At 34.4% G+C, this 24,399-nt stretch overlaps 2 protein-coding genes across 2 annotated transcripts; both read right to left on the bottom strand.

Moving 5' to 3' along the window:
• Nucleotides 1–501: 501 nt before the first annotated feature.
• Nucleotides 502–3,214, bottom strand: LOC129227039 (replication protein A 70 kDa DNA-binding subunit-like). Its single transcript, XM_054861675.1, has one exon. It carries the CDS (start codon nucleotides 2,891–2,893, stop codon nucleotides 581–583), a length of 2,313 nt encoding a protein of 770 aa, XP_054717650.1. The 5' UTR covers nucleotides 2,894–3,214; the 3' UTR covers nucleotides 502–580.
• Nucleotides 3,215–12,066: 8,852 nt separating this feature from the next.
• Nucleotides 12,067–12,699, bottom strand: LOC129226367 (gem-associated protein 2-like). The gene has a single exon (XM_054860971.1). It carries the CDS (start codon nucleotides 12,697–12,699, stop codon nucleotides 12,067–12,069), a length of 633 nt encoding a protein of 210 aa, XP_054716946.1.
• Between the last annotated feature and the right edge of the window lie 11,700 nt (nucleotides 12,700–24,399).

Here is a 24,399-nt window from a genome sequence, read left to right as displayed (position 1 = left end):
TGGCTTTTGCATTTTTTTCAAAATGAATTTATAGAAATATTATTGAAATAATGAATAAAATAAGGAGATATAAAGTATAATATGGTGAAAAAAAACCTTCGAACATTAAAATGATTCAAATATTTGCAGGATGCAAAAAGATTGAAATCTCAAACAAGGTATGCAATTTTCGGCGAAACACGTGTTTAACATTGTTGGCATGTTTCCCAATCATACGTTTTCGGCAGATATCATGGAGGATGAAGATTTGAAGGGGGAAAATAGAGAGAACAGGGACCAAATTTGATATAGTTTCAAAAAATTAAGGAAATTTTCAGAAAATTAAGGATTTTTTAAGTGTTTTTAAGGACCTTAATTTTGCTTGATTAAATTAAGGATTTTAAAGGATTTTTTAAGAAAGTACGAACTCTGTTTAAATAACCCACACATTTAAAGTAATGATCAAATTGAGATGAAAACATGCAAAAAATAACTTATTTATTACATCAGATCAACAATAAACTCAAATATTTTTGTAAGAATACATTAAACACACGCATATAAGAATAAATATTTTTTTACCGTTTAGCTCATTGTTAAATTATTCTGAATCATTTAATATTGAGCTAAAACGTTTGATATCACCCAAAAGCTTTTTAGTATACGACAACGGATCAACATTATTTTTGCTTAAAATTGTAGTTTTTAGACTGCTAGTTTCATTATATGTTTCTACTTTTGAACGTAAATTAAAAATGTATGATTTAAAGTGCAAATCTGACAGTACATCATAATATTTGTCTTCATTACTTTCTTTCATAGCATAGAGTTCTTTTGCAGTGAAACCTATAAAGGACTCTGCGATCTCTTTGAAGGCTATTGCCCAATGGCTGTCCGTAAAATCTGCTATATTTATGGATAATAAACATGTCCATTTGAAAGTACTATAAATTTGATTGCATTTTGAACATTTAAACAAACCATCTATCAATTGCACTTTTTTAAAACAATCTACAGCTGGGCATGCTTGATACAAACATTTTTCTTTTGCAACCATTATGATAGTAGCTTTGATAGAAAAATATTCAGCTTCATCACCATAACATTGCTCATTAGCTGTGATTTGTGCAAATGTTTTCCAATTTTGGTTGCCCATCATCAAGCTAGCATTGGATGATATAGACTGAAACATCACATTTTGATTCAAGTTACTGAACCATCTTTTTAATTCAGATGTTTCTGGAATATCTGGATTTATAAATAACATACTAAAAGGAGAAACGCTAATCGAATGGCCACGGAAATCGGAAACTTTCGCATTTCTTATTGCTATAACAGAATGATTTTCTTGTTTGAAGTTTTCTGCATCAACACCCCACAATGAAATGGTCACTGCTGTCTCACTTGTATCGATCAGCTCAACATCTCTCTTAGATAATTCTTTATTATCCGATCGAGCTACAATTTTCTTCACGTCTGACGCTGCGTTACAAATGCCGATCACATCAATTACAGTATCTTTACTGCATGAGGATATGTCACAAATCTGCCGGAAATTGAAAGATAATCTTGGAAATGTGGCACAGTCATCATCAAAAGCAGCAATTTTGGTACTTTGGTCAACAACAAGCTCAAAATCAGATTTTATGGCCGAATTACCTTTAGATAGTTTCACTTGGGCATTAGAAATATGGTATATTTTGTCAAGTTCAATAGTCTTTTCAAGTAGACTCGCATGCTCATTGAATGCTGTAACTCTGATTTCACCAGAATCGTCCAAGAGATAAAAAGAAAAATATTTCCCTTCATGTCTTTGATGTCTGTAACTTATAGATGCAGTTTTATATATGACACGAGCTCTTATGACCCATTTATTTTGATAAGGTGTGAGATTTGAAATAGGCACAAAACTATTACTTGAATCTGCATTTGAACTAGAATTTTTATAACTCGGACAATTAGAAACACTTAAGGCACTCTGGTTTAACCGCTCATTATTGTATATTGACTGTTGCACAGCTGGCCTTCCGGAAGTTCTTGCGCTGCTAGAGTTAAATTGATTATGAAATGTTGACTGTTGCACAACTGGTCCTCCATGAGTGCTAGATGTACTAGAGTTCAACTGATCATTGTTGAATATTGACCGTTGCACAACTGGTTCTCCAGAAGAGCTTGAGGGACAAGAATTCAACTGATCATTGTTGCATATTGACTGTTGCACAGCTGTGTTCTCAGAAGTTCTTGAGGGTCTAAAGTTAAACTGATTTTTAAATATTGACTGTCGCACAATTGGTCGTCCATGAGTGCTAGATGTACTAGAGTTTAACTGTTCATTGTTGAATATTGACCGTTGTACAACTGGTCCTTCTGAAGTCCTTAAGGGACTAGAATTCAGCTGATCATTGTTGAAAATTGACTGTTGCGCAACTGGTCTCCCATGCGTGCTAGACGTACTAGAGTTTAACCCATCGCCGTTGAATAGTGACTGTTGCACAACTGGTGTTGTATTTGTTACGGTAGACACTTCAAACGCTTGAGTTGGAATATCTGCTTCATTAAAACTGTTTGACGTGCTTGCATTTGAAATTTTCTGTGAAACATTTGTTCCTAGTGCTATTACATCAATATCTAAGCAAATAATAACTTTTTTTTCTAAAGAAATTTGAGAGCAAACATACTTTTTTAAGTTTATGATAGTATATTTTTCCAATTGCTTATTTTCAATTAAAGAATTAAGTTGAGTTGCTAGAATAGCATATGGAAATAGCATCTGGCCATCATTCAATAACAGCCGAAAGCGATTGTTATTACTTCCAGGAACAAATTTGTAACCTAAAACTTGTAGTATGACATTTTCCATAACAAGTCCATCGAGAATACAATTTAAAGCTCCAAAAGAAAGCTTTGGTATCATTCTTCAATGTATAACACAGATTGCAATGTTGCATAAAAACTTATTAATTGTTAATAAATAGTTGGAAACCCATCCAAGCCAAAAACATGAAAATCATCATAACAGGAAAAGTAACGGGAATTAAAAGAGAATAGTACAAAATGTCATTCATCTTTTCAAATTCAGCCAAAAATATGCGCACAAATTATATCTTACCCGATACTCTTTTATCTTGTTAATAAAGTTCAAACACAATCCACAACAGCTGTCATTCAACAGCTGTTTCATGTCACAAAAAAAGGGTTTCTTATGGATTTTACAAGACAATAGAAATTTTTAGCTGAAGATAAGATTAAATTGTCAAAACTAAACGGGGAGTGAAGAGTCGAAGACTGCGTTCAGTGACGAAAATGATTCACCGATCTCCAATCAGCGAGTAAACAAACAAGCGTGTTGATCATTTCATTTCACTTCATTTCTATAATCACCGAGTTAAAGAAAAAACTGGAGCGAAGAACTAGAAGGCGAAATGGGAAGATTGGGCGCCGGGAACATTGAGCACCGGGCATTTTGGGCGCCGTTAACTTTGGGAGCCGAGAACATTGGGCACAATGTTCCCGGCGCCCAATCTTCTTAGATCGAGAATAGGGGATTCGGGATTTCTCCATCGTAAATTTTGCGAAATTGATGATGTCCTAAGAACCCAATTTTAATTTATTTCTGGTGCTTAAACAAAAAGGTAGGCTGGGAAGGGGGGGGGGAGATAAAAGTTCTTTAGGTGTCGCTTATCCTCCTATTTTCCACGCCACTTGACAGTAACAACAGTGAAGTAATTGATTTTAGTAAATGAATGGTTAAATGTGTTTAAAAAATCGCAAAAAAAAAAAAAAAGTTTATTCATCAACTTTTTTTTTATCTAGCTGCAATTTTTGCACGGTCTACCTGAAAAAAAAAGTTTTGTCAAGTGACGCGTGTTCAACAATCATGCTTAAATTAAAGAAAAAAAATACTACAAAATTTCCCGTCAAAATACTTTCTCAAAGAAAAAAAACGGCAAATCAAAAGTTCCCGAAAAAATTAAACGCAACCCCCCAGAAATACATCTAAAATCCAAAAAAGAAAGAAGATAAGTCGCTAAATAATGATCAAAAAGGGAAAATTTTACCTCAAAACAAAAACAAAATTTTATTAAGTCACAACCAAGAAAAAAAAGTGGCAACCTTCGGAACGCTAATTCGCAACTCCAGAGCTATACGCTACCTTGCGGTGATCAACAATACTATCGAAAAAGGTAGAACATTCCATTTCACGTGTTTTCTTTGGAGTATATTACAGGTTTTAGACAGTTTGTGGTGTAATGTGATTTTAGAAGAAAAAGATAAGAAAGCTTCATTCAAACACAGTAAAAAATTACTGTCATTCACTAAGCTTCAAAGCAAAGTATAAATTACGGCATTTGTTTGTTTTAACTTTTTCATCCGCCATTAGACAGTGGCTGTAACGCCCCCTATAGTTTATTGGAGTTGCGAATTTAAAATGAGATCGCGCAAACGATAATTTTCCGATTTAAAATTTGTTTCATTACGCTTCGCAGTGCTTTTCAATTTTTTTCCGGTGATTTTACAGCTTTTTTTTTTTTTTGAAACTCGAAGGAAATGAAGGAATTCTATGGGTGTTTTTCGCAGACTTTCGAATGGGACCTGAATCAAACAAACCGGATAATTATTTTGGGTAGAAAGAACCAATTAATGCCATTTTCGGGCTTTAAAATTAAAATCCGAACGGTTTAGTAACTTTTTGACGTTTGACCCCCCCCCCCCCCCCACCGTTCTTTCTCGGGTGCCCAAGTACCTCTCTGCCAAATTTGGTCGAGATCCGGCGTAAACTGTAGATTTGTATAGAGGACATACACAGATATATACATACACATATACTATATACACACATATTCTTTGTTTTATTTATATGGATTAATTTATTTACTTTAAAGCGAATAAAACAAACCAAACCCAGTGGGACGACAGCCCATGAGGGCCCAGGACTAATGTGCCCATTTTAGTTTTCCTGACCAAGGGCTGTAGGGTGCAAGAGCACAGGGGCAGATTTACAGTCTATTCAAGGGGGGTGGTGGTTGAATACCGTAAATGCCATTCCTCGCCCCCCCCCCCTGCCCGACCCATCATGTAGAGGAACAAGGAGTCAAATGCCCTCCCCCCTTATCCTGTCTTTTAAATATTAATCGCCTTTAACGAATTTTCACCCCTTTGTAGTGTCAAATCGAGAGTGCCGTCCCAAAGGGGGGGGGGGGCGAGCAGAGCAATCGTCCCGGGAGCGAGGAAATGAGGGGGGTGCCACAAGGCGCCCCTCTTTTCGACGGAACACGACAACATTCACACGAAATGAGGGGCGCCTTGCGGCGTCCCTCTTCGTATAATGTGCCCCGATTGCATAAAATTAGGGGCGCCTTGCATTTCAGGTATCATAGATACGCAGCCATAGACACTCAGAATAGAGAATCATAGCAATGATTCTCTACTTTGTCCTAGATCACGAAAATATTCTTGTCTCTCAGTCTCCAAAACATTCGTTTCCTTTGCATCATTGAAACATACAATTTTTGAGAGCATAACACTGTTTAGAATTAAACAAAAGGCACTTCTCATTTGTCTAGTTCTCTCCAAAATTGCTTGAATTCTGTCCCTGCATGCAGTGACGTAAACAGAAAGAAGTTTTAAGGGGGCACATTGAAAAAAAAAAACTAAAAAACAAAACAATTTTTTTTTGAGCAATCATGATTGCTTATTGTTCTGACTTGACCGTCCTTGATGTTCCGCTTCCTTTTTCAGCTTGGACCAGGCCTGCAGCACCACCGTCCACCGGCGGCGGAGCGGCTGGTCCTGAGCACTGTCCCCCGGAATCCACTTTTGCTGGGCGGTGGCGTCCATGTCCTACACACACATGCCTGCACACAGACACAAACACATGCCTACATACACACACACGAACGCCTGCACACACACACGAACGCCTACACACACACATACACGAACACCAACACGCACGTACACAACACTCACTCACACACATGCATACATACACTTACGCACCCACACACATGCGCCTACACAAACACACACGCTCGTGATTGCGAAAAACATAATTTGAATTCAAGATGCCAAAAATTCAAATTAATTTATTATTATTATTATTATTATTATTATTTTTTTTTTTTTGTTGATCGGATTGAAGGTGTCCGGTCAAAATTTTGAAACTTTTAGTTAACAAAACGCAATTTTAGCCTTAAAACGCGATTATAGGCCATGTTTATTGCAGGGTTGGCAAAACCTCGGGTTTTTTTTTAAAAAGCCCATGGACCCAGGGTTTTTTTAAATAAAACCCAACTAAAACTGGGTTTTTTAAAAGAAATGTGGATTTTTTTTGTCTTTTTTTAGGGAAAATGTAGGGTACTTGTAACATATTGTAGCGTAAGTATATGGACAAAGCGCAAAAATTGTCTTGGGGTAAAAAAAGCTGGAAAACTAGTTAAAATTCAGCGTTTTCTGAAGAAAAGTATAAAAGACAACAAAACCCAAGAATGGTGAAGTTTCAGATTTTTTAGTTTAAATGATTACCAACAGTTAAGGCAAAGTTACTTCTCGAGTGATAAAATCTATTGCTTGTTTTTAATTACTACGATTTTTTTTTTTTTTTTTTTTTTTTTTTTTTTTTGCATTTTACTTTATTGTATTTCATTTTGTTATGCAAAACGACTGTAGAATCTCAATTAGTTTAAATCCCTTTTTCCTGAATTCCAGCTTAATCAAGACATTTCTTTGAACTTTATGTTGCCTGTTTTTCTATTTCAGTGTACAGAGTAAGAACTATCAAACTTTTTCGTAAGATAATGAAAATACTGTACATCCTATTCTGTTTTCTGTCTGACCGTTTGAGAAACCTGTTGATTTCTAAAAAATATACCTTATTTATTCGAGATTTGTGACATGTTGGTCCTCTGTACAATCTACAAATATTGAGAAAATCAGACGGGACAGGACTAAGTCAAGATAATTTGAGTTATTGACCAGTTAAAGAAAAAAAGTTTAATATATTTATTCAAAATCTATGAAGTATTTTTTTAATGCTGTGTCAAAAGTTAAAAAATACTATTAAAGTTCAAAATTCATTTTTTATGTCCATTGTCTGTGGTAAAGAACAAATAAAAAATAAGTTTAAATTGTGAAAGTATTTAAATTAATCAATTTTTTGAAAAACTTCTCAGAAAATTTTAAAAAACCCAAAAGTGGGCTAAAAATTGGGTTTTTTTAAATGGGTTTTTTCAAAAAAAACCCATTGGGTCCAATCCGGCCAACCCTGGTTTATTGACGTTAGGGTAAAGGAGGGAGCTCAGAGACTGTTTTCGATCGATTTTTTTTTAATAGATTGAAATCAATTCCTTTTCCCCTTCAAGTTTTCAAAATTGAAGTTTCAAAAACGCAACTTTAGACAAACTTTGAAGATTTTATGGACAAGAGGATCTGGAGCATTTCCCAGGAAAATTGTTAAAATTATGGTTCAAAAAATTTAAGCAATGTTTTACTTTCAGGGGCTAACCCAATTAAATTTTTCGTAAGTGTCGTTTGAAAAACCTATTGCTTGTGATATTAAAGAAAGATGGCAATGGGACCCTTGCACTAATATTTTCTTAACCTCAAGTCTTGGGCCGGGGTAGCCCGATCGGTAGAGTGTCGGATTCGGGGCCGGAGGGTCCTGAGTTCGAACCTCGATGGTCGAAGATCCACCGTCGTCATTAAAGGGGACTGGGGTACGTTAAATATGCTCGTGGTCTCAATGTCCTCCAAGTGAAACGATACCTCTGGGGGTGCTAGTACCAGGTAGCTATTAGCTTCTGGTCTAGTTCCAAATTCTCATTAACTGTTCGATCCGGTGATGGTGCTGCCATCTATCGGTATAAAAAATAATGGAGGCAAGGCACTTAGTATGCAGTCCTCGACATAAATACAGTTGTAGTCAGTTGTGACTCGGAATCGAAGTAAATCGAACCTCAAGTCTTAAAAGCAATTTGTAAGGCGATATTTTGTAATATTAGGGCCAGTGATTTTTCGAAATTAAGAGCTCCTAAAACGCAATTCTGAGCGATTTTCGATGTTGTTGAGTATTTGAGGGCTTCTTTCTAAAACTTACAAATATTTGATGCAAAAGAACAACATCTTTGTTTATAACATATAAGAAAGCAGGTATTAAATTGGTAGAAGTAAAAACCAAAAAACTAAAAGAATCATTCATGAAATACACCGCGTTATTTCTGCTTTAGCCCTGGCTAATGGGCGATAATTTACTGAATATATAAAAGAATCATTGGTTGAGTCCAGACCGAAATTTAATTTTGATGTACGAGTAATTTACTTCGATAAATACATTTTCTACTTATAATCAGCAAATTATTTATTCGTGTTCTTAGTTTGATCAATATGAATAACCAATTCAATTTTAATTGTTTTTTATCTTGTGGGATAACATTTTCCTAGATAAATATTTGATTTCTAACATTTCCATTTTCCGAAAAGTTTTTGCTGCATTAATGTTTTACAAATATTAAAAATAGATTTAGTGCTTGTGATTTAATTTGTGTTATTATGCATAGCCATTTGATCGTTCTGTTTATTAATATGTAAAAAATGCAAGTATGTATTATGCACTGATGTTATAACTAACTCGATTTTTCTGTGTGTATAGGGGGGGGGGGGGGCGGCAGGAAACTTTCGCCCCGGTGCGCCATGAGCTTTTCGGACGGCCCTGCAAATCGCCCCTTTGAGGGCGATCACCACCAGGGTTGGAAACAACTGTTTTTAAATCATAGCAATGTCTTATCATGCAAGTATAGTGTAGTACTGGAAGAAAAAGGTTGAAAAATACATATGGAAATATAAAAATTATCAAAATTCGAAAAAAGGTTAAGAAACGAGCTTAGGTTCAAATTAAAAAGGAGGTAACGCTGTCCATCCTTGACCAACTTTCTAGTATCGATTGCTAATATTTCTTTCAATTCTATATCATTGGTTTTAGAAAATTACGATCACGGAAGGGGCGGTCGCCCCCCCCCCCTAGTAATTTCACCACTGCAAGAGCAGATATTCCGGTCAGGTAGTCAGCTTATAACGTGGGGACCCCCCAGTGTTTAGTTAACAAGCACGCTTGGTACTCATTTTATCAACCAACTGAAGGGGATGAACGGCTTAGTCGACCAAGCCCAACCCGAGAATCGGACCCGGACTTGTGGCGTGGAAGCGCTAAGCGCTAGAGCCACTGGGCTTCTTTAAAGCAAATAGTGAGTTGTATTTTTATTTTTGTTGAAACTATTCAGCGAAGAAAGTTAAGCTAAGTAAAGGAAAGGTTTGCAAAAAGTAAAAAATAAATAAAAGGAATTTATATTAAAAAAGTCTAAAAGTGATATAACTTTTTAAAATCAACTAACTTTTTTTTTTAAAGCCAAAGGTTGAAAGTGCACTCTCTTGAAGCAGCCCACTGCCAGTGCTCATGGACATGAAAGAGAACCACATTTCCCTTGATGTATTTTGTAGTTTTTCCTAAGTATTTTGTAGACCTTCTTTAATTAATTTTATTTTATTGTTAAAAGTCAACGGGAGTGAGAACCGTTGCTGGTGCTCGTAGACATAAACATAAGTTTAGTAATTTTTATGATGTATTTTGTAGTTTTTAAATTATTCTTATTAGCTTTTCAATTTTTAATTTATTAAATTTTTTTAAGCTACGGGTTGAAAGTACACACTCTTGCACGTACCCCTGACCAGCACTCGTGCGCATAGGTTCGTGCGAATAGGCGCATAGGTCGGCGACGGGGCGCCGACTTATAAAAAATATTGGGGGGGGGGGGCAATTTTTTTTTTTTTTTGATGTTTGAATTTTGGCCATTTTTTGGCCAAATTTTACTGTACTATTAATTAAGTATTTCTTTCTAAATACCAAGTGTCTTGCTTCGGGAAATTTTCTGAATTTTAGTTGAAAATTAGTGAGTTTTACAGGTTTTTTTTAAAGCAATTTAGAATCATCTGATCAAAATTAAAACCCCGAAAACTCGACAAGATTAACACATTTTTTTAGCTTTGAAAAGAAAAAAAAATACAGAAACACGAACGGTATTTTTGTAAAATGCTAGTTTAATTTACAGTTTGCAAAAATAAGTGCTTTTACAGTAATAATAGCAAAACGGTTGGAAGTACCTGCGGTTTAAGGTTAGTCGAAAGTGGTTTATACTGTTGGCTATTAAGAAAAGAAATTAATAGAATGGATTTTAGTTTTACACTGAACTTTTAACATTAATGTGTCAGTTTCCAAAGTAAAAATACAAAAATGGTCATTCTTCATTGCTCATTGCAAAAGAAATAACTATGTTTAAAATGTAAAATTTTAATTAAAAATATGTGTAACAATATTTTTACATTTGTCATACAAATCAAAAATTAAAGGAAATACAAATTAATCAAATAAAATCAAATTTAAATAGCAAGGCAAACACAGAGCAATATTTGAATAAATATGCTTTTCAAGTACAAAATATCCTTTTTGGGTATAATGGTTAAGGCAGGGCCTGAACACTGAATAGGCCATGCCCCCCTCCCCCAAATTGCTAGCATTACTTTAGCGAATGGCTAAATGGTAAGGTACAATTGTCTATATGGGGGGGGGGAGGGTCCCCAAAAAACTAATTGGCCTAAGGGCTCCCAATACCTTAATTGGGCCCTGGGTTGGGGCTGTGTGAGAAAAACAGCAATTTCAGATTTATAGTTTGATTTTTATTACTGATTTTAAAAGATTTTGGAACTCTCAATCAAGCATGCAGTTTTTTTTGTGAATTTATGTCAGATTTTACCAATTAAATAGTCCGTACAAAAGCCAGCATTTGATTTACATTTTGGTATAAGTGACAGCCAGTCTTGCATAATATAGATGAAAGCGCCAACAGCGTTCGCAGAAAATTCTTCGCTCAGCAGAAATTTTTTTAGAACTGCTAACTTTAATAATAATAATAATAATAATAATAATAATAATAATAAAAAAATTAAAGGGAAATTGAAAAAAAAAAAAAAATCCCCAGTTTACTTCTGTTGAAGCCTTTTAAAGCATATGTGTGAACAAATAATGGTTTTGGCAGTTTTCTTCTGTTGGTGATAAATAAGCACAAACTAGATATGTTATTGTAAAAAATAAAATAAAATGATTTTAAGCACCTTTTTTTTGTCTTTCATAATTGAACATAAATTTAATTCTTTATTCATGGGTGAATTAAGCAAAATAATTATTTACAGAAAATTTTTCAGTCAGGATTTGTGTTCGCAGAAAGCTTTTCATTTTATTTAAGTCCGGTGACAGCTTTAAACACAGTTTTGGAATCACAGTATCACTTTTTCCCATTGAATAAAAAATGACAAGTTTATCACAAGCCAATTCACAAAATTGTTTGAAAAACCCTTTAATAACTATTGCTGTTACTACTCATGTATGCATTGTTAAAATTAATAGGAAAATAAAGAGGCCAAACAAATGACTGCAACAAAGAGAATGTTTAACCCATTCAAGAATCCTCAAAATGATAACTTTTTACATTCGATTAAAATCGATAAAAATAAAAACATAAAACTGTAAGCATAATAACTACACTAAATGAGTACATTAAAAAAACTAAAACAATGCAATACAGTTACATTAAATACCAACAATAAAACACACAGATGCCCTGCTGGAAGTTCAATAAGGAAATGAACAATCCGTTTATGCATTCTTTTTGGATTTAGTCAATTTGAAATACACACAAGAAAACAGTCAAAGAAAAAACTATATCACTGCACTTTATGCAATGCACTAACATAGACTGTTTAAAAGTATGTAGTGACAGCTTATTTTTGAGTATAAGAATATATTTTAGTTAAAAATCAATCAGAAGAGTCATTTAGAAATCTATCAAATTATTTTCATCGAAATCATGAGAATAATACAACTATGACTTACCAGTTTGTTTATAGTTTTTATTTCATACTTTGATTCTTGCATTAAAATCTTTTTTTTTTTTTTTTTGGAAAGTAAAAGATTTTAGAAAGTGATGAATAAATGAAAATTACAAAGGCCTTTCTTTTACATACAAAGAAACAGAGAAGAAGTTAATCTGACTCTGACAACATTTCCCCAGCTAATTTCGCATATTGCATCAATCTCTTGATATCTTTCTGTCTGTTCAAATTGAAGAGTGAATTTATACACTTTACCAAATAGCAAAGTCTAACCAATTCTGCACCAGTCTTTGAATTTTGATCAGTTTTGAACTTTTGCGATAAACTGCTTAGGAATTCACTGGTTTTATTAGTCACAGGTTCCTTAAGGCAAATTAGAAGAGCAAACATCCACCTTGCAAGACTTTCAGTTAGGCCAATAATTTGATACCACTTAAGAATGTATGTCAATAAAATGTGAATATCATACTGACTTAAATGAATAACAATACTGATGCGAGGTCGATGAGAATGATGAAGATCTTCAGCTATCGTAACTTCGGGATAAATTTTTCGACAGATAATAATGCCTAAGCAGAAAGCACAAGAGTTACTTTCACTGATGATGTCAGGCAAAACATGACGCTTAGTTTCACTGCAGGGGAACTTTCGTTCCAACGCAAACCTATGCTGATGTATTTGCTTCGAGTAATGCAGAAAAAAATCTTTGTCCAAGCTAGCAATTCTTTTTAACACTTCTTTAATTTCAACACCATTCATCTTCTCCAATTTCTTCAGTGGCATTTTTAAAACCCTAGAACATACAAAACTAATCTCAGTAAATGCATATTTTTGAAAAAAAAAAGGGTTTTAAAATTTAAGTTATAGTTAATATTTTTGACACCATGCTAAACTAACGAATATGAAAATTGGCACTCCTCAGGAGAGCACTGAATATAATTTTTTTTATACCTGACACGTTTACCTATTTTCAATGTTTTAATTTTCATAGATAGCTTTAAAAGTAAAAAAATTCTCATTTGAAGTAGTTATGTTATAACCAGTAGCCTTTTTTGAGTACTACAGCAAACATTGAATTTGAAGAATGATTTTTCTTGCATATATGAGTGAGTATACTACACCAGTCCGTGAACTTGAAATCTAAAAAACAATATTTATTTCAGGATCATTTAACAGCATTCATGTGTTACAAATAGAAAGTTATACTTCCAAACAGACATTACTTGTTAGCTTAAGTTTGGTACAGTCGGACCCTGATTTACCGAACCTCTATTTAACGAATTTCACGATTTTTCTTCCCCCCCCCCGACTAAAAACGAAAGCAAAAACCCCCTATTTACCGAATAAGAAACTCCAAATTAATGAATTATTTAACAGCAGATTTTTTTTTTTTTTTTTTGTTAATTTGAGTTGCGAAATATTGCATTGTTTTCCAAATATTATACCCGTATTGTCCGAAGCAGAAAAAGACTTTTCTTGGAATCAGCAATTTTTGATGGGCAAAGGGGCAATCAACTAGTAGTGATTTTGCTGCAAAAAGCAATAATGAAACTCCCATAACAACCGTTACTTTTTCAAATTATATAGCTTGGAAACTAAAACCATATCCAATGCAGTAGGCTGCAAATGACACTATTTTTTTCTTTCCATTAAGTTAAAAGATAACTATTGCGAGTCAAGTATCAAGAAAATTGTCAGACATTTGTTACTCAGTAGTTTAAAATTTCAAAACTAAGCAGCGTGTGATAAGTGATGCTGAATAAAAAGTGTGCACTTTCTAATTATGGATATTTTTGCGCAGTTGCTTAGTAGAGTTTTAGAGATGAGGTAAGTGCAATATTTGATTTTGTTTTTCACACCCCGATATTATGACTAACCCCGATTTAAAGTATAAATGTTTTGGTCCCGATGAATTCGTTAAATCAGGGTCGGCTGTATAAAATATTTAACTCATTTTATAACTCTACACAACTCCAAATTTAATAACTCAACAAACATAGAGAAGATTAAACAATGCCATACACAGGGTTGAGAGTGATCAGAGAGCAAAAAGGAGGAAATTAAAAAAAAATTCGTAAAAGGGATGACATCCAAAACCGCATCAAAATAGAATTTGGAAGCCATGATATTCAAAAATTAAAAAAAAGGCTAATTTACCAGTTTTAAAGGTAATATGTATTTAATTAAGTATAAATAATAATTTTGTACAATTTGCTGCATTGTACCATTTCTCGCAAGAGTATTTATTCCTTAACAAATCTAAATTTTGAAAAAGAGGCAACAATTTCTAACCCCTGAGTCCTTGAACAAAGGGTTGGGGGAGCCAGAGGTCAATCTTAGCTGCATCACACAATAGTGTCAACTTTTCATATTTCTTACAGAAAAATATTATTTTTCATTAAAAGCATTTGAGTTTATAGTATTAAAAGGGTGAGAATGTAAATTTTAAATTTAGGTCTGTTTGTAAAGAAAAAATTTACAATAGAGAATTATAAAAAATTTCTTTATGTGGTAGAGCATACTTTTCAGAGTAAGAATTGAAAATAAATAAATATATACATGTATATAAACAATTGGTTTTCTTTTTCCTTGCATTGGAATCCAAACGTTTGTTTTTAAAAACTTCCTAATATGATTTCGGAATCAAAAGAATAACTTGCAGCTGCCTCATTTAATCATAAAATCTCAAAGCTTTTAACAGGCTGTAAAGCCTAAACCATTTGAGATTCACCATAAATATTTTTTACACTATCTTAATTACACAAAAAAAAAAGTAACCAAGCCAAGTTTCAATAACATTCGAGACTGTAGGTTCAAAGTCACATTTTTTCATTAATTTCGCATTTTTTTTCCAAAATAAATTAAAGAAATAAATATATTATTGAAATAATGAATAAAATAAGCAGATATAAGGTAGCATATAGTAAAAAACCACCCCAAGATTAAAAATAATTGAAATACTTGCAGGATAGTCCGGTTGCATACTTAAGGAAAAAGACCCTCCATCAGGGCCGGATTAGCCATAGAGCAGACGTAGCAAATGCTACAGGCCCCGCACCTCCGGGGCCCCGCGCTGTAAGAAAAAAATTCCAGAAAAAAAGTAACAATTTCCTGTACTTTCACCCATTTAAACTTTTCGCTGTCTCCCTCTTTATTTAGATCTAGCTTTTCTAAATCTTCAGGTAAATTGAAATTCTTATTTTTTTATCAAATTCTTATTCTTATCAAATCGCAGACTCGGAACGTATACGAGATAATATACCATCCTGAACATTATGATCGGTGCTGGAAGGAGAGGGAGAGAGGGCGAGTCTTGTTTTATTTGGAGACGGTTAGAGCCTTCAAACTGACAAAGATTGAAAACACTCACTGCCTTTTAATTCCACATGTGTGTCCATTAACCCAACTAGGCATCAAAGGCTTTGAAGTAACGATATCTTTAGCCACGTCAGAAGAAGCACGAAGGGGAGGAGGGGAATCGATGAAACTTTAAAGTAATTTCTCTAAGTTGGTCTTAAAAACAAAATTTTAGTTAATCTTTCTTGGTAGGAAAAGCTCAGCTGGGTCACGAAATTTTCAAAACTGACTTAAAAGTTACAATTTTAGGCAATGTTTAATAGTGCTAGGAGAATGGAAGACAGGCTTCCCTAGAATTTTTTTTAAAGTTGAAGTCAATTTTAAGGTATCCTTGAAAATTTAAGGAAGTCAGGGATTCTTCCTACAATTTTCAGCTATTCAAGTCTAAAAAAAGCAAATTTAGGTAGTTTGATAACCATGATAACAACAGAGGAAAGAAGATGTTCTTTTATGAAATTGAGTTTTCAATCTATATAGAATTTAGAGAAAGGGATGAGGGACTGAACTCACCCTTTGAGCAGGAACTTGTAAATGGAGGGAGCAAGTCCAATCACTGGCTTAGCGATCAAAAGCTGAGGCAAAAAAAACAAGTGATGTGACTCAACTACGATGAATGGCTGACATGTTTTGCTTGAAACTAGCGAAAAAAACCTGATTTATTTCAGTGTTTGCTTTAAAATCTATCACGTGACTTGTGCTCTTTGTTTTACGAATGAAAGTCTTCACTCCCTCCATCTCATCTCTTCTCAGTGAACTCACCCAGTAAAATGTCTAAATTGAAGTTTCAAATCGCCGTGTTAGAAGATTATCACTGGAGACGTTACAGGGAGGGGGGGAGGGCACGAATTTGCTTCACAAAATTTTAGCCTACGACATCTTATCTTTAAGATTTCAATTTCTATCTTTAGCAATAACTTCAGGTAAAGAGTAGTGGTTTGGAGCAATTCTCCCAAAGATTGAGAAGCTCTGGAAGTGGGTGGGCATTCTCCTATGGAAATTCACTTTCTCAAGCTGATTTTGAGAGGAGGTTCAAGGGATCTCTCCTGAGTTTTTCGGAATTTAGGCTCTGAATACGCAATTCTAAGCAATTTTTTTTTTTTTTTTTTTGCGATAGTAGTAGAAGAAAAATTCTCAGGCTCTAAAAGTACTAATCCTAAAAACACATTTTAAAGCTTTCTTTGGTGATATTAGACAAGAGAGGGAGAGAGGGTTACCATCCAGAAATTGTCTGAAAGTGACTTTCTAAAACCTCTATTTTAGGCCATGTTTGTCTAAGTTAGGGTAGAGGAGAGACGAGAAAGTGACTTTCTTCTTGAAATTTTTGAAATTGGAGTCCTCTTGAAAATCTAATTATTAGTCATCCCAGTCTTTGGTCTCTTAACTTCATGTCAATTTGTCACCCTCAAAAATTGTCGTCGGCGGCACAAATCATTACATAAGGGAAGGAAAAGCTTCTTAGACTGTTCACACTTATGCTGAGCAAAATAAATAAATGAATAAATTGTTAGAGTATTATTTGTTTAAGAACAAAAACAATTATGTGTAGAAGGAAGGCATTAAACCTAGTTTTGAATTTTTTCTTTGAGGGGGAGGGGGTAAAAAGCTGACGCCCATACCACTAACCTAACCTTTTTACCAAAAACGTCTTTATCGAACTAGAAATTCATAAAAATTCAGAGATAAAATAGTCTAGCGTAATTGAAAACCCGCTAAAACTGTTTTATGGAACTTCAGTTTTGAATAACTTCATTATTGATTATGAGCCCGATCCCGCCCTATAACGTCAACTAAGGTGGCCTACAAGTGCGTATTTCGGAATTTCTTTCCGTGGAGAGTCCCTGAACCCTATCCCAAACCAAAACGTTACCAGCGATGGACTAAAATTACATTTTCAACACTTCAATTTCGAGAAATCTCCAGTAAATGACTTTCGTGAACTCCCCCCCCTCCCCTTCCCCCGCCACAAAATTACCTAAGATTGTATAAAATTACCCTTTTAGAGTATAATTTCGAAAATTTTCTGCTTAAAATTATGCTTTTAGGATTAAATTCGAAAATTTTCCAAAGGGATCTCCTTACACACCCCTCTAGTTTTTCTGTACCACATCATTAAAGATCATCTACAATTTCATTTAAGACTGCAATTCTGAAAATCTGCTTGGAGAGAGTCGCTGTGAACCCAAATTTCGTACTTTAATCTTGACTAAGATGGGATACAATCACGTTTTTTGACTTTAGTTTCGAAAAACCTACGAATACAGACCTCCTATCCTTTTTTCCTCTTAATACCATCAGGAGTTGTCAGAATTGCGTTTCAGATTTGAAATATCGAAAATTTTCACGAGGTAAACCACCAGACACCCTTCTTTTAAGTTGTAAAAAAAATTGCGTTTTTGGAATTAGAAGTTAAAAAGGTGTTGTGAGGGGAACACAAGGGGCAATATAAGGGGTCATAACCCTCGTAAAGCCCTAAAATTATATCCATACGTATGTATCATTGAGAGGAGATAAAATGGAGGGAGTGAAGATTTTCATTCACGAAACCAAGACCCTAAGTCACGTGATAGATTTTAAAGCAAAGCGTTGGAAGAAATCAGATTTCTTTCACTTGTTTCAATCAAAATGTGCCAACCATTCGTCGTTTTTGAGTCACATTACTTGGGGTCTTTGGGTCAGCTTTTGCTAAGCCAATGATTGTACTTATTCTCGCCATTTTAATTCCTGCTCTAAGGTATGTATTCATGCGTGTAACTGTTATAAGGGCACCTATCGTCCCCAGGAAGTAGTGCACTATTGTTTACTATATCATATAAAAACGAGGGCCCCTATGAAACTTTTGCTACGGGCCTCGCGCTGGCTTAATCCGGGGCTGCCCTCCATGGGAAATTTTGTGAGGAAATTGTGAGACCAATTCTAATACATTCCTTATGGCCTACCTATATAACTATGCCTCACCGGGTGTTTTGCTTGAATTTGTGTTAGACCGCCTGTGTGATGTCATTAATCCAAGATGGCGGCTACGCTAGATATTGATGAAAATTTTTCGGTTTTAACTTATTTTTGAGGTCTATTATGAAATTTTTTCAACTTATCTTATAAATTTAATATTTTAATACTATTATATTTCAAATTTAAAAACAAATTGTCAATTTAAAATAAGTTATTTATTTAGTTGTTTTTGATTTTCAATACAGATTTTATGAACTTTTTTATTAACCAATTGCAGTTAAAAAATATTTTGGAAAGCTTGTATGATAAAAAATCAAATTTATTATTCCAAAAAACCAATACAATTATTTTCAGATACGTCTTTTGGGGTTATAAGAAGCATTTTATTTTATTCATTTATTTTCAATGTAGAAAAAATTTACAACTTCCGTTACTAGATATCAGAAATAAAGATAAATTTCTAATTTACATTTTATAAACTCTAAATAATGAAAAAATAATTTCATTACCTAAAATCTGAATTTAGCTCAAAAATATATATTTAAAGGTAAACAAAGTGTTTACTTAAAGTTTTTCATCCAAAGTGTCATCAATATCACTTTGTAGGCCATGATTTTAACATAAGTCCTCATCACCTCCACTCACACAAGTTAAGTGCATGAAATATTTTGAGGTTTGTATTTACATGAAACAATGCATTTTCCTTTTACGCAGCTGCATTGAACTAGTTTCAAGATGGATTCAGATGCATAAGGAAGTGTACACATAACTGGAACATAGAAATTGTCTTTCTTTTCATGCCACTCCAATACTTGATGGTGCGCTCTTAAAATATAAGGGGAAAAAAATGCTCTTGTAAGAGGCAAATTTTCATTTTGAGTCTCCTGTTTGGAAAACATGAAACAACGAAGTTCTCCAATATCAGAAATATTTGTCAGTGGCAGATACGCAAAACAAATAAATCTTTTACTAGCAATTTTATCATTTGCACTGAATTCTTCAGTTGACCTCAGAGAATCAAGAGTATCTTTGTCAGCTGTCTTATAATTTTTTCAAAGGAGGTTTCTTCTTAGCAAGCGAGTCTGTTTTATCACTTCTTGATAAAGCATGGAGTCCTAATATTTCTCTCGTTTAATCGGTTCCTAATGCAATCATAATGCTGGTGAGATCTATCTTTCTTTGATTGCTACCTACACCAGTCAAAAATGTGCATAGACAGTGAATTATGATTTTAACCAGAACAATACTAGTAAAAATACATCGGTGTCAGGGGAATATGCATATATGAATACTGAATGCCCTTTCTCCAGAAGCATGAAGACAGTGAAGTATTATTTTAACATCTGCCTCTTCGTGACTGTTTTGATGTGCAGTCACATCTCCTTTCAATGATGATTTAGCTTCATTTGTCCAGCTAATGATTAGGTTATTTTCAATGCTGCATGCGTATATTAAGGCTTTATCATCCAGATAAGCTGTCAAATTATCCTTTGTTTTTGAAGAACGTTCTTCATCTGTATATTTTGAATATTAGTAGAATCGGCTATTTTGAACTCAATGGGTTTTAATGTACTCGTTCTTTTTTCCGCATGGCAATTTTTGTTGAGTTTTTAATATATGTGTCAAGCACTGTGTGTGTTTCATCTTAATTTAAAGATTTTCCTTGATCTTAATAAATTCTGCAGCTAAATAATTACATGTTTTCACTTGCTCTGATTTCTTTATTGATTTTGTCATTCCATCAAGAACAGCAATGCTGTAAGATTTTCTGTTCATTTGCTTCGTTATGTTTGAGTACTTCATGGGGTTCGGCAAAATATCTTCGATGCTACTGCCTACTTTTTCTCAGCCACATTCTTCCATTCCACCAATTACTTTCATTCTCATTTTCTCTTGCTCTAAAGCTTCATCTGACCCTAAAGTACGAAACGGTACAGAAGATGTTTTAATGTCCCAATTACCTCCCATGAATTCATTCCAAAGATTTGGATGCTTTACTTTTGACGCTTTATATCAGTCAGGTACCATGATATCATACTTGCATTGTTAAATTCAAAGCAAAGAAACAGGGAACGAAAGCTTCCAATGAAGAGATGTGTAATTCCCAATTTCTTGACATAACAGACCGTATAAAAAGTAACATGGTATCAACCATATGCATATATATAACAAAGTAAGTTTAAATATTGGTCTTCCACTTGATTCTGTATCCTCAAAATCTTTCATTTTTTCATGTATATTAGAATCTAGTAATATTTGTAGTATTATTTGAGTGAAGTCCTTTTGTTTCACCCTACTTCTTTTCTTGAAAGCAATTGATTAATTTTTGCACTTTATCATCGCATTGAAATTTAATTTCTTCATTTTGGGTTTAAAAGGCATTGAGATAACATTTAAATAGTGCAACCGTTAATGTTGAATGTGCTTCTACAACCCGTCTATTGCATTTTCAACAGGATTTTTTGACACTACAGTTTCACTGTATAACTCAGTCAAATTGGCGGCAAGACCCGTACTGTCTAAAAATAACCCAATTGCTTGCAGCATAGCCATAATCATATGTAACTCACCAGTTTTAATAATCCAATTGTGGGGCAAGTTTTTGTTTGACATAGTAAGTTTTAAAAATGTTTCCTAATATCCATGGTGACTACTGTTAATGAATTTTCCCCTAAAATATATTTAACTACTTCTTCCAGATTCTGCATGAACGTAAGCTGTGTTAATGAAATGAAACGCTCGTACTAAAAGACTCAAGAAAAGCTCCTAATTAAGGCGTAATTATACAGGTTACTAAAAATTCTGTTAAGCGGTTAAACAGTCGAACCTCGTTTAAACGAACTCAAAGGGATCATAAAAGTGAATTCGCCTTGACCTTCTTATGAACATCCAAAATAATTTTTTTGCCCCTTTTCTGCCACAAAATGTGCATGATGCAATAAATATAATGGAAAAATATTTTTGTTATTAATTAGTTTGTATATTTAAAGCACAATAAAGTTTGAAACATGTTTTACACATTAAAAAAGCAATCAGTTCTAGTTAACTTTAGAATTTTCAGAACCTCTTAACTTTAACTACTATTGTATGTAGCGGAACATTGTCATTTTGTTCCTGACTTACTGTAGCTCTAAAGTCAAAATTGCATGTTTGCATTTTGCACACAAACTAAAGCTTACATTTTTTCACTTTTAAGTTTTAATTATTTTTAAATTTTTATAGTTAAATAGTTAAGTTTTAAAATTCAGAATGAGTTTCAAAAGCATCAACTATTTTTGGGATATATGAGTAGACATCAAATACTAGAAATTCTGGCTACTACCTGTAATGTGTTTGAACTATTCTATCCATCATCAGGGTTACAAATTGCTATTTTTGCTCAATTAAAAGACTCTTGCCCTTTGATAAGTCATGAAAACTATGAATCAATTGATAAACATACTCATTTTGCATGGTTGTGTTTTAATAGAAAATGAAAAGCAGTGGTTATAGAATAATCAAAATTGTGTTGTACAGTTCCTTAGGCAACAACTAAAAGAGGTAATCCATCTTTGTCGTGATTATTTAGTTTTTAAAGCTATCACTGATTGCTCTTAGTAAGGCTGATCACATTCTTTGTAGTACGTTTAGTTCACCTGGTGCTTATCCCAGGGCAAGATGAATGGCAAAAGGCATTTAATGCTTGAAGATTTTGAGCCTTCGCAAGGAATTTAAGCTAGTATTGTGTTAGGTCAAAGCATTGAAAAAGGGTCTGCTCATAACAACAATCAATGTCAGGAGCACAACTTGGGGGGGGGGGGGGCAATGGGCCCGCACCCTCTTAAAAGGCTAATTTGAACCATTTTCAAAAATACTCTCTTTTTTTTATTTGAACGAAGATGAACGCTCTTTGAGAAAACGAAGTGGTTCCAAAGTAAGCAGGGACGACGAGAGGTCATTTAAAACTTCCCCCTCTCTCCTTTTCGGCATTTATTTTTTCTGTAGTTAGGAACTCATTTGAAACGTCAGTGATTACAAGATCGTATCTTCTTCCGTATGACAGTTGATGGATAAGCAGTAAATCTGAGGAGAAAAACAAATTCACCACCACTTTCGTTTTTCTCGGAAACACTCCCGATTGAAGACGGGTGAAAATGTTACGCTGAAGGGGGGACTAAACAGATGCCTGCTTGGCCGACCGCACAAGTGTTCATTGTAACTAATAACAATAAGACAACATTTGTCTGCTGTACTGGAAAAAGTCGGCGGTCGCGGGCCGTTTATATTGGCCAATCCTTTCTCGCCCACCCCACCCGGTTACACAAACAACAGAACAGTTCTCATCGAGTTTGAGTTTCATTTAAACTTTATGCTCAAGCTGTATCACTTCAAACCTATTTCTTGTTAATCTTCATCTATAATATAAAATGCATTTTTTTGTTTTTATTGCGACAAATTCAGATACTTTTTCAAAATTGTTTTTGGCTTTATTTCACACTATATCAGTACTATCTATGAAACGCCAACTTATGCTCTTGGACATTGGGGCCTCCAGGTCAACTATATCTGCTTTCCACAGCACAGATGTAGATTTGTCAGCACCATCGGAGAAAAAAACAACAACGACCTGATGAGGAAGCAATGACTTCCTCAAATTATATCAATACCACCCCCGCTCACGACATTGGACTATGCGTCGAAGAGAAAGTATCTCGGGAAATGCAATATGCATTTGTGACCGAATGTTGGGTCCCTTCGGACAATTATATTTTTCCTCAAGTTGTGGAAAGGGAAAAGAAACAAAAATTTCAGAAAAATAGGCTGCAAAGGTATACTTGGCTAGCTTACAGTGAAAAGCTTTTTGGAGTTTTTGTAAGCACTGTGCCTTGTTCGCACCAGACAATGCCCCATTCGTTGGGTCGAGAAACATGATTCTGTGATAAGATTTGCCGAAATTTTTCCTACAATATTTGAAGTTCTGGAAGATTTCTCTTCTGGCGAAGGGAAAACTGCATCTAAGGCTTCATTGCTGCTGAAAGAAATTGGAAATTTTTATTTTGTGATCACATTACTGATAATGAAAGATATTTCTGGGCTTTTACTTTCCTTATCAAAAGCACTCCAGTCAGCAACTGACGATTTGTCAAAAGCAATGAATTTGGTGAAAGACATTCTGGCCATATTAAATGAGAAGCATTCGATGGCTGATGACAATTTTAATGTTATTTTCAAGAATGCCTCACAGGGTTCATACTCACTTCGGATAAAAAATTTCCATGACATTTTCATGACTTCATAAAAATTTTTATGGCCTTGTTACACAAAGAGAATAGTACTATTTAATATCAAACTCTCCATTTTTTTTTGAAAATAGGCATGAAGCAAAACTTTTAAGTGCGGTCCCGGCATGTGCCTCATCCAAAGCTACATTTAGGTTTGTCGTGACATGTTAAACCGAGTGAAAGAAAAATAACTTCAGACTTGACTTGATAGGAATGTGTTGCATTGCGAAAAGGTACACGTACCACGCTTTTCGAACATTTTGAAATCAAAACGCTTAGTTTGTTCTCCAGTAAAGACAATATTGTTGCTGCATTGGTAATGTTTATTTTAACAAGCCTTCCAAATCCTGGAGGGAATCGTAGCCAGCAACCTAATCTAGTCGTCTGTAATTAATGAGTTTCAAATAGTTTAAGTGAAAGGAAATTAATGTAGACAGAAGCATACTTACTATTGATTCGTCAAAATGAATAGATATCATTCATGAAGACATTGACAACACCTCGTCGCAGGCCGTGTAAACCCAAGTCCAAAAGTGTAAACAATTTCAATTAACGTATAATCGTCCGTCGAGAGGCGCTTTGCTATAGAAGCGGTAGCCAATCGGAGTTAATATAGACTACGGTTACAAGCATGAAGACAAACTAACTGGAGTGACAACTTGGAACTCCCGCTTAATGGAAATTTTGAGCTCAAGCGGGTACAGTCCCTACGTTTTTATATAGAGATCCTAGAAAAACCATTGTTTTTCGTCAAACATTGAATGAATATTGTTCGCCTCGGAGCAAGAGTAAGATATCTACGCCCAGGTGCAATCGGAAATAATCTACGGGTAACATCGCGTGGTTAGTCCGGTGTGGTCATGACTAGAGTCCCTATATGAAAACGTAGTCATGACGTATCTGGAATTTCTCTGGA

The sequence above is a fragment of the Uloborus diversus genome, chromosome 7 (genome assembly GCF_026930045.1).
Source record: "Uloborus diversus isolate 005 chromosome 7, Udiv.v.3.1, whole genome shotgun sequence".
Lineage (NCBI taxonomy): Eukaryota > Metazoa > Arthropoda > Arachnida > Araneae > Uloboridae > Uloborus > Uloborus diversus.
Note: the sequence above shows the minus strand (reverse complement) of the source record. Positions and strands in the feature narration are given on the sequence as shown.